A 15,559-nucleotide genomic window follows, 5' to 3' on the forward strand; every position below is an offset into this window, starting at 1 on the left:
AAATTTAAAAAGAAGAACCATAAAGCACTAAACAAGTTGTGCTCTGACAAAAAATGAAAGAGGAATGGGGTAAAGGAAAATAAAAGGGGAAAGGAGCCTCTGTCCGACCAAAATTGACCAAAAACTAGTGTAAAATACCATTTTTTGCGCGCTATGCATGCACACATTGTTGTCATAAAGCCTTTTTTGAAGCTTGAAGTCAATATACAGTCACTCTAAAAATACACGCTATGTTACATTCTCATCTTTTGATGTGCAGAATAAAGCTATTATATGCATGGTATGATTGAGGAAATCTTGAGCCTAAAAACCTTGCTCCTGAGGAAGAAATCACAATTTGCACCCCTGCTGACTGGACATGCTGATATATATGGCTCAAAATAAGCTAAGGTGTCATAAAAGGGTAACACACAATTATTTTTCCAGCTCTTTTCTTTTGGTCTCCAACCAGGTTTAAATTATAGTATGCACATATATCGTTCATAATACACTAAAAGAAAGATAAGTTATAGACCATTTACTTCACAAATTTAATTTTTTAGCCCTTGCGTAGGCCTACGTTATATTTGACAGACACAATTTTGATGATTTTCTGCAATCAAATAAAAATTTATAAAGTATTACATAAGGTATTTTGTGGTTATTTAGGTGTAGGACCTACAGCAACTGATTGTGGAAAAAAATGTGTCCAAATATTACAATAAGGAGGATAAATTGTTATAAATAAAATATGTGTGTCTGTCAAGCCATAACATACGCAAGATGTCTGTCAAATGTAACATACAGAATAATAATTTGGCAAAAACAGTAGTTCAAGATGGGAAATTGAATAAAGATCACATGCAGTTTATAAATCACATGTTTTAAAACACTTTTATAAACTCTAAACTATCATCATAATGTGAACATCAAGTGATTTTTAATTTTTTTAAGCGTATTATGTATGTTACTTTTGACAGACACATACAAATCTTATGCGTATGTTACTTATGTACAAATGTTTGACAGACAACACTTAACAATGGATTGTGTCATCAAAAAAGCTTCTCCTCACAAAGTGATAGTGCCACAAAGCTACATGTAGGTGGAGCTAAATGCTATGTCATGTAGCATAATTAGCTGTATCACCCTAGTTTAGCAGGAATTACAGCACCGTCTTGCGTATGTTACTATTTGACAGACATTTCAAGAAAAATTTTAAAATTGTTATATGTTCAAAAAAGATGGCAGCCACTTACAAATTGATTATAATATGGAGAAATGAAGTTATTTACAATAGATTTACCCTTTAGTTTATGCTTCAAGTCTTTGTTTATAAAAAACTGAGGGACTTCAAAATCAATCAAAAGTTTGACAGACAATAGTAACATACATAAGGCAAACTTTTAAATCCTTTTTTGATCTGTTAACTTATAAATCATAATGCCTCTTTCTGTTTTTTTGATTGGTTTACTGCACCATTTTGGGAAAAGGTCACATGAATTTCTATAAGGATCCATAAAAAAAATTAAAAGCTGTTGAAAAAAGGCGTCTCTTGGCATGTTACAAATAAAAGTGTAAAAATAGGCATTTTTACAGCTATTTTTATTTTTTTATTATTTAGAGTGAAAGGATTTTACTTAAATTGTGTATGCTATGTCTTTACTACCTAAACTTGCCACTAAACTAGCAAATATTCCATTTCTATAATTATTATTTTTAAAAAAGATGTCAAAATATATGGCTATAATATGACACCTTAGCATATTTTGAGCCATATAAAATTGTAGAGCATTAACCCTAACAGAACTAGGACTCACTAAAGCTCACTATTAAAACCGCTCTGCGTGCATGCATTCCACGGGACTTGATGGCGCAATCAGACCAAGTCATATATACCCAGGGAATCGTTGGCGGGCCAACGCGTCACCTGTGTAGCTACATGCTGGGGATCTTCTGCGTGGCATGCGAGGGGTCCGAGGTTCGAATCCCGGGGTGCCAAGTGACTTTCTTCTTCATCTTCTCTCCTTTTTAGTTCCTTCATTCCCTTCCGATAGCCAAACAACCTCGGGTAGGGTTAGGGTTAGTGACCATGCATATTTTCCCTATATGCCTTCTTAACCCTAACAGAACTAGGACTCACTAAAGCTCACTATTAAAACCGCTCTGCGTGCATGCATTCCACGGGACTTGATGACGCAATCAGACCAAGTCATATATACCCAGGGAATCGTTGGCGGGCCAACGTCACCTGTGTAGCTACATGCTGGGGATCTTCTGCGTGGCATGCGAGGGGTCCGAGGTTCAATCCCGGGGTGCCAAGTGACTTTCTTCTTCATCTTCTCTCCTTTTTCGTTCCTTCTTTCCCTTCCGATAGCCAAAAAACCTCGGGTAGGGTTAGGGCTAACCAAAATGAGCGTTTATTGCGTTTCGACAGTATTTTTTGTGGGACATGAGAGCACCTCAGACCTATCGAATTGCATTCTGAATACGAAGCATGTCTTTCTGATATCAAATAATTTTCATTTTTCAAAAATCACAATATATTACAAATTTTATTACAAATTATAAAAATTTGATATTTTTCAAATTTTGATATGTAACAGTCCTCGAAGTAAATAAAGCTAATGATATATTCTTAAAGTGTATGTAGCAGGGAGGAAAAGCCGACGGTCAATTGAAAATNTTNACCTTTCATATTGAAGATATGGATTTTTTTCCCAAAAAGACCTAATTTTTTTTGGTGTTTTGGGAAAAAAAATCCATATCTTCAATCTGAAAAGGTCAAAATTTTCAATTGATCGTCGGGTTTTTCATCCACCTGAGGGGGTATCAAAAGTTTTAGAAATGCCCAGAAGTGAAAGAGCTATTATCAATGAAATTTTGTCATTGCAATCACTGGTCCTTATGTACATTATGGTCCAAAAATGGCCTCATACGTATGTTTACTTTTTTTACAGGTGGCACTAGATGCCAAATACCTGCTGCCCCAGTTACTGCGCATAAACTGCAAGATTGAGAAAATTGAGGCAAGCAGCATTATTAAGATCCTGCTTTTGAAGGGTTGCAGTGCCTAGAAAATTGATGATGAAATGAAAGTTATCTTGTGGTGATTGTGATATGTCACTGTCATTTTTTGGAAAAGGAATTTTTATTTCATCACAGATTTTTTGGGCACTGTAACCCTTAAAATGGAACTTAATCATGCTGCATGCCTCAATTTTCTCCATTTTGCTGGTTATGCAGTTACATAGGCAGGTAGTGACATCTAGCTCCTGTAAAAAAAGTAAACATACTTATGAGACCATTTTTGCACCATAGTAGTGTACATAAGGACCAGTGATTGCACTGACAAAATTTCATTGATATAGCTCTTTCACTTCTGGGCGATTTCTAAAACTTTTTGATACCCCTCGTACATACACTTTAAGTATAAATCATCAGATTTATAAAGTTTACTTCAAGTACTGTTAAAAATCAAAAATATCAATTTTTAATGATTTGCCATAAAATGTGTATTAAATTGCGAATTTCAAAAAATCAAAATTATTTGATATCAGAATGACATTCTTCGTATTCAGAATGCAATTCGATATGTCTGATGTGCTCTAATGTCCCAAAATAAATACTGTCCAAACGTTCATACCCCAGCCCTTAAAGGCCAAGTAAAATTAAGTAGCATGTATATATCGTCCCCACCCTTTTTTGGAGATTTTCAAATATTTTTGGTTTTTTTCCTAACCCAATTTTAAGATGTGTGTTGAGAAACACTTTGCAATTGCAATTTTACACAGAATGAATGGTAAAAAAATCAGGGCCATAGCAAGCAGGGCGGCCGGGGATGCCATGGCCGCCCCACTTTTTGAGAAATTTGTATGTTTTTCTTTATTTTAATTAGGGCATATGGCCGCCCCACATTATGATGGCTGCCCCAACATTTTTCAACCTAGTTGCTACGGCCCTGAAAAAAATAACAGAAAAAGCCTGGATGATATAGGGTAAAGTGGGGCATTAGGGACCACTATTTTTAGTTTTCATCATAGCTGATTTTTATTTAATACTTGTTTCTGTTTTTAATAGTTTCACTTGACTAGACCTGTTATTCAGCTATGTATCACAGGAAAAAATCTGCCAAAAATGTGTTCATTTTCAAACGCCATGCATTCTATTTACAGTGACGTCAAATGGTCCTTATGGTGGGGCATTAGGTACCACCAACTAGTATGTTTCTTGACCATTTTGAGACCTTTAATCATTCTTAAAAGAGTTTCAGTTTTAAAAAGTCTTATATCAGTATGATGGTGTTTATTTTATATGAGGAACAACTGACACATGCAGTCCTTGTCATAAAATCCTCTTCCGAGCCCACAACTTCTCCATATATGGTCATTTTCACGGTAAAGGGTGTAACTTTGGATTTTTAACATTTTGATCCGTAGTTTTCTAATAAAGCCACAGAATTCCATGATTTTTGGCCACATAAGTCATCTAGTTAGCAGCTACCTTGGGTAGCATAATCATCTTCGGGAGTTACTGCGTTCAGTTTTAGCAGGCTTAAATGTACCTAATATTGCCATTTTGAAAAACTGTAAAAACAGTAACATTTTTGTAAAACCCTGTGTTTTCTTCAGTTAGTTCATGGATAATTTTTCTTATCCTGAAAGTACGGTCATATGTTCAGTAAACACTGCCACATTAGATTTAATTGTGAACAGCCCTGTATTTTTGAGAACCGACTTCGATATTTGTCGTTTCGGAGGCTTCATTTTCCGTTAACAATTGTTAACAAACTTTGTGGGTATAGCTTTGGTTCATAATTCTTGGTTATTTCTTCACTTCTTCTTGATTCATAACAGTTGATATCTTAACTTGAAATGGGTAACAAAAATTAGTTGATTTGCAAGCTTTTAAAATTTTTATAAAATCTTGACTTCAAAGAGCCGATTTTCCGTTAACTTTTTTTTTTTTCCGAAACAAACTGTTCAGCAAGCTTGGGCAAATATAAATAAAAGAGCTCATCCAATCTATTGATCAAAATGTAGCAAAGTAGATCCTCAAGTCACTTGTTTTTAAATCATGGAGATATATATCACCGTTTGAACAGGGACCCAATACAAACTTTCCGTTAACAATTGAAGCCTCCGAAACAAATGAAGCCTCCGAAACAACAGTAAACTTAATTATCATCTATGCATATCTAAATTGGTATGTTCCATATTGATATCTGCATTGTAATTGTTGCATGATAATTGATATGTGCAGAATGTCATAAATTTAAAAAAAAAATTGATATTATGGTTAATGCTTGAAAAATATACTGATATCCAAGAGAGCCCGTTTCGGAGGCTTCACATGCAAATAACACCATACTTAACAAATGGGTGAAAAAATTATCATGTTATAAATCTGCAATATCTGCCGCATAGAATCATTGATTCAATACACACAAGAAAATAACAGCTTAGATGATCCCAACAGTGTTGTTTTCAAAAAACTACTTCTGCCATGTTTAACCATTGTAAACATGAAGCATCAAAAAAAAAAAAAATGACTTGCTGTGATAATTTAATTTTTGTCACAACTGAAATTCAATACTTAGAAGCAAAGCATGACAATTGGTAATTGTGATATTTTTTACCTATTTTTTCATGTCAACTTGTAGTAGTTAGCCAAATATTTTACTTTTATGATCACCTCTGTTGTTAACTGAAGCCTCCGAAACACAAATCGCTTGAATTGCCAATTCTAAAAAATAACTCCAATTTCTGTGAAACTTGGCTGGGAGGTTCCTTTCATCAAGTAGTATTTGTACATGAAGTTAGACATTTAAATTATTTTAGGAACCCAATTAAAACTTAAAAAATATGTTTAAGGTTGGGAAATTTCCATTGCAAATGACCCTTGATGTTAAAAATTTTCAAAATTGCAATTACAAACATAGCAAAACATGGTATAAAATTTAACTTATATCTGTTGACTTACTTTGGAATGGGATTTCACATGTATTCCAGCTTTCATGTCATAATTTTCTGAGCTTATGTAAAATACATTTTTTCTTAGATTTTAACCAAAATGTTATGGAAATGTCAAATTTTTTATCAGAAATCAAAAGGTTTAAGCCTTGAAACACTATTTTACTGGAATTTAAGTTGCTTCTATGCATGATTACAGTAAACAGAAACATATTTAAGTGGTTTGAAATGTTGACCCTAAAAATCAAAAGTTACACCCTTTACTGTGAAAATGACCATATGCAAAACTTTACAAAACATGCACTGGAGTCAACAACAACCAACTTGACCAATGTCCTCCAGTCCACAATCAGGACATATTTTGTCAGGATCATCTTCATTGTCTGACTGTTTGCATCTTTGTGTCTTCTTTTACTGGCTTGGTTTTAAGGTTCTTGTTATTTTTGTTGGTTGGTTTTGACTTCTTGTTCAGCTGTTGCTTCTTCTGGAGTGCAGCAGCATATTGTACATATGTGGCATATAAAGGACCACTTCTAACTTCTAGTCCGAGATACTAAAAAGTTTAGCGTGTACTCTGAAGATGTCTGCCAAGATGATGTTTGGGTCAAACTGTGATGAGCAACTAACATGAGTGTTACCGTACATATTAAGCACTGATCATTTTAATGAGTAGCTATGATATTTATATAAACCACTCTTGCAAGGCATATTTAGAATAATGGTCAGCATTCCCTAATATGCATAACAATTACTTGTTTATTGGGTGAAATGCCCCATGGTACTTAATGCCCCGCTTTACCCTACATGTTATTTTTTCTACTTGTCCTAACAAAGTGTACAATTTTCTTGTATTTTACTTTTTCTAAAAATTTTCCATGTTTACACATCAATAACTAGAGCGGTTCTCGACTTGTGCGGTTCTCGACTTGTGCGGTTCTCGACGCAAAGCGTCGGCCACAATGCCTCCACCTTGAGGCGTATCATTTGAACTGGTGCAATTTCACCCCGAAATGACCTTCCAAAAATTTGGCTCTAAATGTTGAATGTACCCACCAAGTTTTTACTAAATTGACCTCAGATGACCCCTTGTGACCTTCCAAAAATTTGGCTCTAAATGTTGAATGTACCCACCAAGTATCATGCCCATACAACAGTTTGAAATTATTTGACCCCTGGGTGGCCCCGGATGACCCCAAAATGGCCGTCCAAAAATTTGACTCTAAATGTTGATTTTACCCACCAAGTTTCATGCCCATACGACAGTTCTAAGTTATTTGACCTCAGATGACCCGTGGGTGACCTTGGATGACCCCAAAATGACCTTCAAAAAATTTGGTTCTAAATGTTTACAGTACCCACCAAGGTTCATGCCCATGTTTACAGTACCCACCAAGGTACATGCCCATATGACGGTTTTTGCTAATTTGACCTCAGATGACCCCTAGATGACCTTGACCCACTAACCACACCTACTGGAATTTGAAGACCGCCAATGACCATCCCTCCACCAAATTGCATCACTATACATCTTACCAGTTGGCCCATGACGGTTTTTGCTAATTTGACCTCAGATGACCCCTAGATGACCTTGAGTGACCTTGAACCACTAACAAAACCTACTGTAATGTGAAGACCGCCAATGACAATCCCTCCACCAAATTGCATCACTTTACATCTTACCAGTTCCGACAAATTGGACCCGCAAGCTCGGACGGACAGACGGACGGATGGATGGATGGACGGACAACCAGGAAACATAATACCTCCGGTGGAGGCATAAAAATCATCATCAAGCCCAAAATATCATGGCCTTCGGCGATGTCATTGGAAATCTACAATTACAACTACAAATGGGAATACAATTCGTACTGAAGATGACTTGACTGAGTCAATGATTCAATGTGTGTTTCGGGCTATGTTTTCACTAAAATCATGAAAATAGTCAGTGTACATCATGACTTCATGTACTCTTTACATGCATGACACTGCCATGACCATGATGACCGTCAACAAACATGGTATACACTAGGGCTGCTAAGAATACGCAATTGCATTATTTGCGCTGCAATTTGCGTATTTTGGCTCCAATTGCGTTTTTTTTACATTTTTGAAAAAATCTAAAATAAAAAAAATCCGTGAAAAAAAATTAAAAATCGCAAAAAAAAAAAAAAAAATTTTAGATCTTGCGTTTTTGGCGGGAAATTGCAGATTTTTGCGTTTTTTGGAAAATCGGGGTGCGTTTTTGGCATCCAAAATCGCGTATTCTAAGCAGGCCTAGTATTACACTTAGTGCCGTACTATTACGCTGACTTTCGTATTCACCGAGGCCCGAGGAGGACAATTTCGACCTCCTCGCCTGTCAAAACTGTTACGCTTGTCCAAATACTCAAAGGATGGTCCACAATAGAGTGATTCACGCAACATGAATAGGGGATTAAAAAACTGTGAAGTAGGACCATCATACCATGTGCTTCTTTTGTCCAATTTGGCATCAAGATTTCGAATGGAAACAGTTCAGACCCAGAACTAGACCTGCCTGCATGCCTTCGGTCGAGGACTATCCTTTAAGGGGGTACTACACCCCTGCCAAATTTTGTGCCTATTTTTGCATTTTTCTCAAAAATTATAGCGCATTGGTGACAAGTAAGAGGACTACAACTACTGCACTGGAAATTTCATTTTAGCACAGACATGAGTTGTGGAGTTACAGTCAAAAATGAGGGAAAACCAATATTTGATCAATAAATCAATAACTACTTGCTTTGAGTTGCTGAATTTTCAGTGCAGTAGTTGTAGTCTTTGCCCCTATAATATACGTATATCTTACCTGTAGGCTGTACCCTGTCACGGTGTCACCGATGCCCTATTATTATTGAGAAAAAAGCACAAATAGGCGCAAAATTGGCCAGGGGTGTAGTACACCCTTAACATACTGACATTTACTGGCCCGAAGACAAGCAGCGCCATATTTAGGTCCGTTTCGCAAAAAAAAAAATTTCTTCATCGGCCCACAAAATAATTTATATATATAAATTCAATACCTACATCATATGTCAGGCTTCCCGTTGGTGTGCGTCATTGCGTCCAGACGCGTATTTTACAAATTTGGATGCAAATTCACATGGCTAATCAAGTATTTTGCGTCCATGTCACATGCATGTGGACGCAGACAAAACTTCAAAATTTAATCATTTTAAAATTGATGATAAAAATAAGAATTTTTATTCCTTTATATTTTAAGAAAATAAAACCCCAAAAATTTTGACCCACCTGCTAAAGAGTGAAGTAAATTCTGCAATATTTGTAAAAGAACCGTCAGGAAATCGTGCACTTTTTGCATGCTTTCCGTAACGATCGCTGTTTGATGGGAAAGTCCCCATTGATGCAATTGTTTGTTTACAAATCATGCTGGACTGACAACGTGCGGTGAATGTTTATTTAATTATTTATTACAACCTGACAATCAGTTTTTAATGTTTTAAGTTTATTTTCTCATATAATCTATGTTTCCTTTATTTTAATATTATTGTTATGATGAATAAAAGCAATTTTAAAGACAAAATCCAAATGATAACCTTTTTTTGTATTATTTGTGGCAGCGCGTGTTTTAGCTTTATAGCATCAACAACATGTTAATTAAAGAAACCCGGAAGTTAAAGTACGTAAATTTGCTAAAGATTGACAGATTTGCGCTTGTTTTTGCAGCTGTTTCTGACCACATTTCGGACCAAAACTGACACAGAAATGAGAAAAATTATCATAGCGAAGTCCTGGAGATGGAATATCACGGCGAAAATGCACTTTTATTTTATTTTAACAATCAACATTTGATGAGGTGTAGACCCGGGGTACGTATGTAATCAGCAACATGGGGTTGCTGCATGCCGTTGCGTTTCCCGGTATGATTGATCATGAATTTCAGATGGACGCACAAAAATCTGTCTGGACGCAAGTTTTTCAACCTTGGCAGCAAACTTGCGTCACACATGACGCACATTTTTAAACCCTTAACAGGAACCCTGATCTATGTACCTTTAAATCACAAGCTTTCCATTACGCTGTTGTTGAAATTTCACTTCATTCTTCCTTTCTTGTAAAAGCAATTCTTTCGGAGCACTTTCTGTCCCGAAATTTTCTAAGTAGAGATTTGTCGACGGAAGTAGGTCAAAGGTCAAATTAATGACCATTTGGTAGCGTGTTTACAAACCAGCACAGCTGCAGGAAGTGCACAGAACGTTCAATATGTCCAGCGAGGTCATGTCACACTTCCGGTGTGACATGTCCAGAACATCAAATGGTCGCATGTCATAAGTTGGGTACGGTATGCAAAAAGGGTGGAGGGATTACACTTTTCTGATAATTGTGATACAAATTTGATTAGCTTTCCGTAACCCCATATCCTACAGCAGTGGTTCATACCTCTTTTTAAGCCTAATTTTATACTCTTTCAATCTACTGAAGCATATAATTATACATCATTCAGTAAAAAAATCACATCAGTTGAAATGAAAAATGCCAGGGGCCTAGGGGTGGAGGAGCAGGCGGATGTGGAGCAGGCGGATGCGGGAGTGTGCAATAGGGCCTACATGTATGTAAAAATTCACATGTCAGCATGTCAAAACTACCGGTTACTTTTTCAAATCTAGAGAGGGTATGATGTGTTGACAGCTTTGAATGTTGAATTTGTACAACTAAAACAATTATTGACTATTTAAGGTGGTACTGCACCCCCTGATAAATTTTGTTACTAATTTTGCATTTTCTCAAAAAGTAACTACATTTTGTGTACACACTGGTAACAAAAGTTATGTATATTATTAAGGAATCCAATTAATATACTTCACCGAAATTTCAGTGATTCAAGATAAGGGGTTCATTATATAACAAATGAGGTACATTCTAGCAGTACCTCTTTTCTTATCATAAATAAGTACCGCTTATCTTGAGTCACTGAAATTCCAGTGTAGTAACTTGATTCCTTACCCCTATAATATAAATAACTTTTGTTACCAATGTAATATTATTTTTTGAGAAAAATACAAAAATAGTCACAAATTTATCAAGGGGTGTAGTACCACCTTAAAGGGTTATGTTCCATTTTTTTTCATTTTTAATGAAATCCTAGTTTAATTTCAGTATTTTTAGCAACATGCTAATGTACATTTCTCTTCTTGATATTCATTTCCTCAATAATAGAATAACTGTCTCGCTAATTACTCGTAAAAAGGTCATTGACCTTCACAATGTAATTAACATATGTGCAATTATTTGAAATAGTTCATTTGAAGCATTAATGTATTGAGAACATATCCTCCAAATCTGATGACATTCTTGCATAAAAAAATAATTTTACAGTCATTTTTGTAATTTAGGTCCAATTTGAGAAAAACGCATTTGAAAATTGAGATTTACATAGACGCCTGTGTATTAATTAATTAGTAATTAAGCATTATCGTAAAAATTAAGCATGTGATAAGGTTTAAAATGGTGTTAATTATTAGAGGTTGCCAATATGTACAACATATCAAAAAATACATTTTTTGTCATTTTTGACCATGTAATGGAAATTGTACCCAACTTATGACATGCGACCCAATACATTTTTGGAAGACACAGATAAATTGCATTAATATAAAATGTGAACGCTGAACAGCACGTTAAACAGCACATACAGAAGGATCAAAATTCGAAAAACGTGGAAAAAAACCATAAAAATATACCATTTTTAAACAATCATATCAAGACATCCATATGCGGATAGTTTGCCGGAGTTTCTGCAGATCACATATTCATGATATTGGACTACATTTAGTGCAAGTTATTTATGTGCTTTTTTTTTTTTAGAGAAAGAAGAATTTTTAAGTTTTTGGCAATTGGTCATGTGTCGGTAAATGGCCAGAATAAGCTTCATTGAGTTGTTGTTGTTGTTGCAAGATTATCCTATACTTTAAATGCTTTAGGCCCCTAGTTTCCTAGTAAGTACTTTAGTTTGCAATTTTGTGTATTTTCATAATTTATATTAATTATGTTAGGGGTTCATTCATGTATTTTCATGGCTGGGCGGTTGTTTGTGCCCGAGGGCATAAGCGGCCGTTTAGTCGTGTAGATATATGAAGGAACCCCGTTCATACATACCTGAATATTGTATGATTCTTACATCATCAAAACAATATAAAAAAAAATACAAATACATTAGGCGCGTGAAAGTCGATTCCGAGTTTATCATCCCCCGCCCGCGTCACTTTTTGGTAACCAAAAACACCCGCGTCAAATTTTCAAAAATGCCAAAATAATTCATTATTTTCAAAGTACAATGTTTTCACCAATTTTAGCAATTGGATACATATATTTTTATTTGTAAAACATATAAATTCATAACTTGGAAGCAAAACGAGTCCCTTTTCTGACTTTTCTAGTCCCTACCCATATAAAAACATGTTTATAAATAACATGTATGAGTGTGGCTTTAAATCAACACGCATTTTAGGTCAATAATGAAATCTGATAAAATAATGAAAAATGAAAAATGAAAAAGTCACCTCACCAACCTGGGAATAAAAAGGGACGATAAACTCGGAATTAACTTTCATGGGCCTTATTAAAAAACATGATTTTCCTTACCCGGCGATCTCACATCCGGGACGACCAATAATGCGTGCTGTTATATAGCGTACATGTATGATTGTTAATTAATGCTTATTTACCGGTTGATTAACCGTCATTTTTTAATTTGCCGGTAAATTAACAACACTGACTTGTTTATTTTTGTTTATCCTTATTTGTTAGGCCTCCGCACTTGTCTTTGTAAGGTGGTGCAACACTTTTGCAGGCATTTGCCTTTTGTTGCATCTCCTCCATCTTGTGTTTTTAATCATTTTGGTGTTAATTAAGTATTCTTTGTATTTTTGATGGAAATAAATTGAATTGAATTGAATTGAATTGAATATTCATGTATTTGCGAAACGAACTCCAATATGGCGACCTGTTAACTCGGTATCCGATAATGTCATAATGTTAAATAAAGATACCGAGAACAGTTACTGGAACTAACCCAGAACACGATCATGTCAGAAATTAATATTTTGTTCTGCGTCTGATTATTCGGACTAAAGAAAGTTGGTTTTTTTAAACTTCTGTGGTCGTGCCTGTGCGTATCGCGTAAACGCAAAAGCAATAAACAATCACGCTGATTGGCTGATCAATGCACTTGACAACAAGCCGGCTGACCCATTGGTCTTCATGTCTTTGGCGCGGCGCGTAGTAGGCGACCTTCTACGCGATCGCAATTCACCAGCGCGTACCCGGACCACGGAAGTTTAAAAAAAACAAATTTAGTACTAGTAGTAGTACTAGTATACACATGCATGTACACCTCAAATATTCATGTGTATCATGACTATTCAAGAATCAATTCCGACTTATTATCCATGTATCCACGCATGTACGATTAACTTAAAAGGCTTATAAAAGCACACTAACATGAACAACTGACAATCATGCATTGCATGATTGGGAGATTGTACATATATAAACAATAACATGTACGGTACACGATCACATCATGGACATAGAGTGATGATACACAATGTACATACCGCACACCGACAGACCACGTCGGCTTCAGTTGCCAACAAATCGACCAGTTTTCCTTTCCCTTCATCACCCCATTGCGCTCCCAAGATCACCGACACTTTATTCGCTGGCTCTGTACGCCTTCTTTTCTCTCCCGACATTATTGAATGACTGTTGTTGTTTTGATACGTCTTCTGTTCCTCTGCCATGTTGCTTTTGATGTGGGTTTCGCGGGGTTTCTGATCAGAAACCGCGAACGTAAAATTAACCTCGTCCATAAAGGCATCTGCCAATGTCATAACAATCCTTCATTGTGAACCGTGTCAACGTACGTGTACTATGATGTGGTTCGTACGTAAACATGTGAAAAAGAAAATTGATTGACTTCCGCATTCGATGACGTCGTAGTAGCTGATCGATTTGTTGTACAAGTTGTACTAGAGGGCAGCAACATGTAAAACCGAGCGGCCCTGCCGAGCGGTTACTGAGGGAGGGGAAAAGGTGGAAAAGAAACATTTTACATTTTAATTTAGGATTCAAGAGAAACAAAGAATTAAGAACATGAAGAAAGAAGCAGAAATAAGGAAATAATCTTTAAAAAGGAAATGGAAAAAAGTGAATGTGGAAAGTGCATACCGGTAATTTGCAGTTGAAGGCAAAGAAGAGCAGCTTGGATTCCAACTGGAGAAGAGAAGGAGTAGACGGATCGGAACTGAAGTGCTAACAGATTTAGACTTTGCAGACGACATAGCCCTATTGTCTGAGGAAATCCACCAAGCACAAGAGCTACTGCAAAGGGTTGAATCATCTGTTGGAAAAGTAGGCCTCAAAATGAACGCTTCAAAAACTAAGTTCATGTCTTTCAACCACAATCAACAGATAGGCCTATTTATACAGACAAACAACGGCACCAAACTAGAAGAGGTGAGTGACTTCAAGTATCTGGGTGCATGGATGGCTAGTACGGAAAAAGATGTAAAAACACGCAAAGCAGCTGCATGGAGAGCATGTAACAGCCTCAACAAAATCTGGAGGTCAACTCTCCCAAAGAAATTCAAGAGCCGTTTATTTGCTGCTACCGTCGAATCCGTTCTAACCTATGGATGTGAAGCGTGGACTATGTCTCCCAGACTATGTAAAGAACTTGATGGTTGCTACACAAGAATGCTTAGATCAGTATACAACATCAATTGGAAGCAGCACATCACGAACAAAGAGCTATATGGTGACCTACCGAAACTTTCGCAGAAGATCAGAGAGAGGAGGACACGTTTTGCTGGGCACGCATACAGAAGTAAAAATGAACCTGTAGCTAAGCTGATCCATTGGACACCAAAACATGGAAACAGAAAACCTGGTAGACCCCTCTAACATACGTGGATGTATTGAAACAGGACACTGGACTGGATGTTATGGATTTGGGAACGGCCATGCAGGACAGAAGGGTTTAGCGTGCTGTTGTAGTTCGAGGACACCACTCATCTTAAGCAAGTAAGCAAGTAAGCAATTTGCACTTTGATAGGCCTACTACCAAGGGTATTGAACTCATGGCTGGGTCATTTATAGGCCTACACTTTCAAAACCTTGGACAAAGTCATTGCTATAGTTTCCTTAGGACGTTGCACTATTGGTCATGCAATGCACTTTCATTTATAAAAAAAAAAATATATAGGCCTATTATATTTGTTTCATTTGAACTCATTTGATCAAAATAACTTTTTAATTTTGTATTATTTAGTTTTTTAATTGTCATATAGGGCCTAGGCCTATAACTTCATCCCTGAAGAAACAATAAATATGCCTACGCCCTCTTTAAGCGTATGGAACTAAAAATAGAGGGCGTAAACACGCTGGAGAAGGCAAAATTGAGTTATCGTTTCGTTTTGGGTTTTTTTTGTATTTTCATTTGTTTGTCAACTAAGAGAAATTCTGGAAAACAATAATAACCAACAAAAAGTGATAAGCCTACTGGGTGCACGCCACCAAATAGAGTTCCTATTCATTTATGCGTTAAAAGATATGGAGGAATTGGTCGT

At 36.2% G+C, this 15,559-nt stretch overlaps 1 protein-coding gene across 1 annotated transcript in view; it reads right to left on the reverse strand.

Moving 5' to 3' along the window:
* Positions 1 to 13,863, reverse strand: part of LOC140146522 (adenylosuccinate synthetase isozyme 1 A-like) — a 60,037-nt gene extending 46,174 nt beyond the window's left edge. Inside the window, 1 exon segment of the mRNA XM_072168397.1 lies at positions 13,547 to 13,863. Within this exon segment, the coding sequence (XP_072024498.1) occupies positions 13,547 to 13,822 (276 nt within the window). The 5' untranslated portion in view covers positions 13,823 to 13,863.
* Positions 13,864 to 15,559: the final 1,696 nt, after the last annotated feature.

Source organism: Amphiura filiformis, chromosome 2 (genome assembly GCF_039555335.1).
Source record: "Amphiura filiformis chromosome 2, Afil_fr2py, whole genome shotgun sequence".
Lineage (NCBI taxonomy): Eukaryota > Metazoa > Echinodermata > Ophiuroidea > Amphilepidida > Amphiuridae > Amphiura > Amphiura filiformis.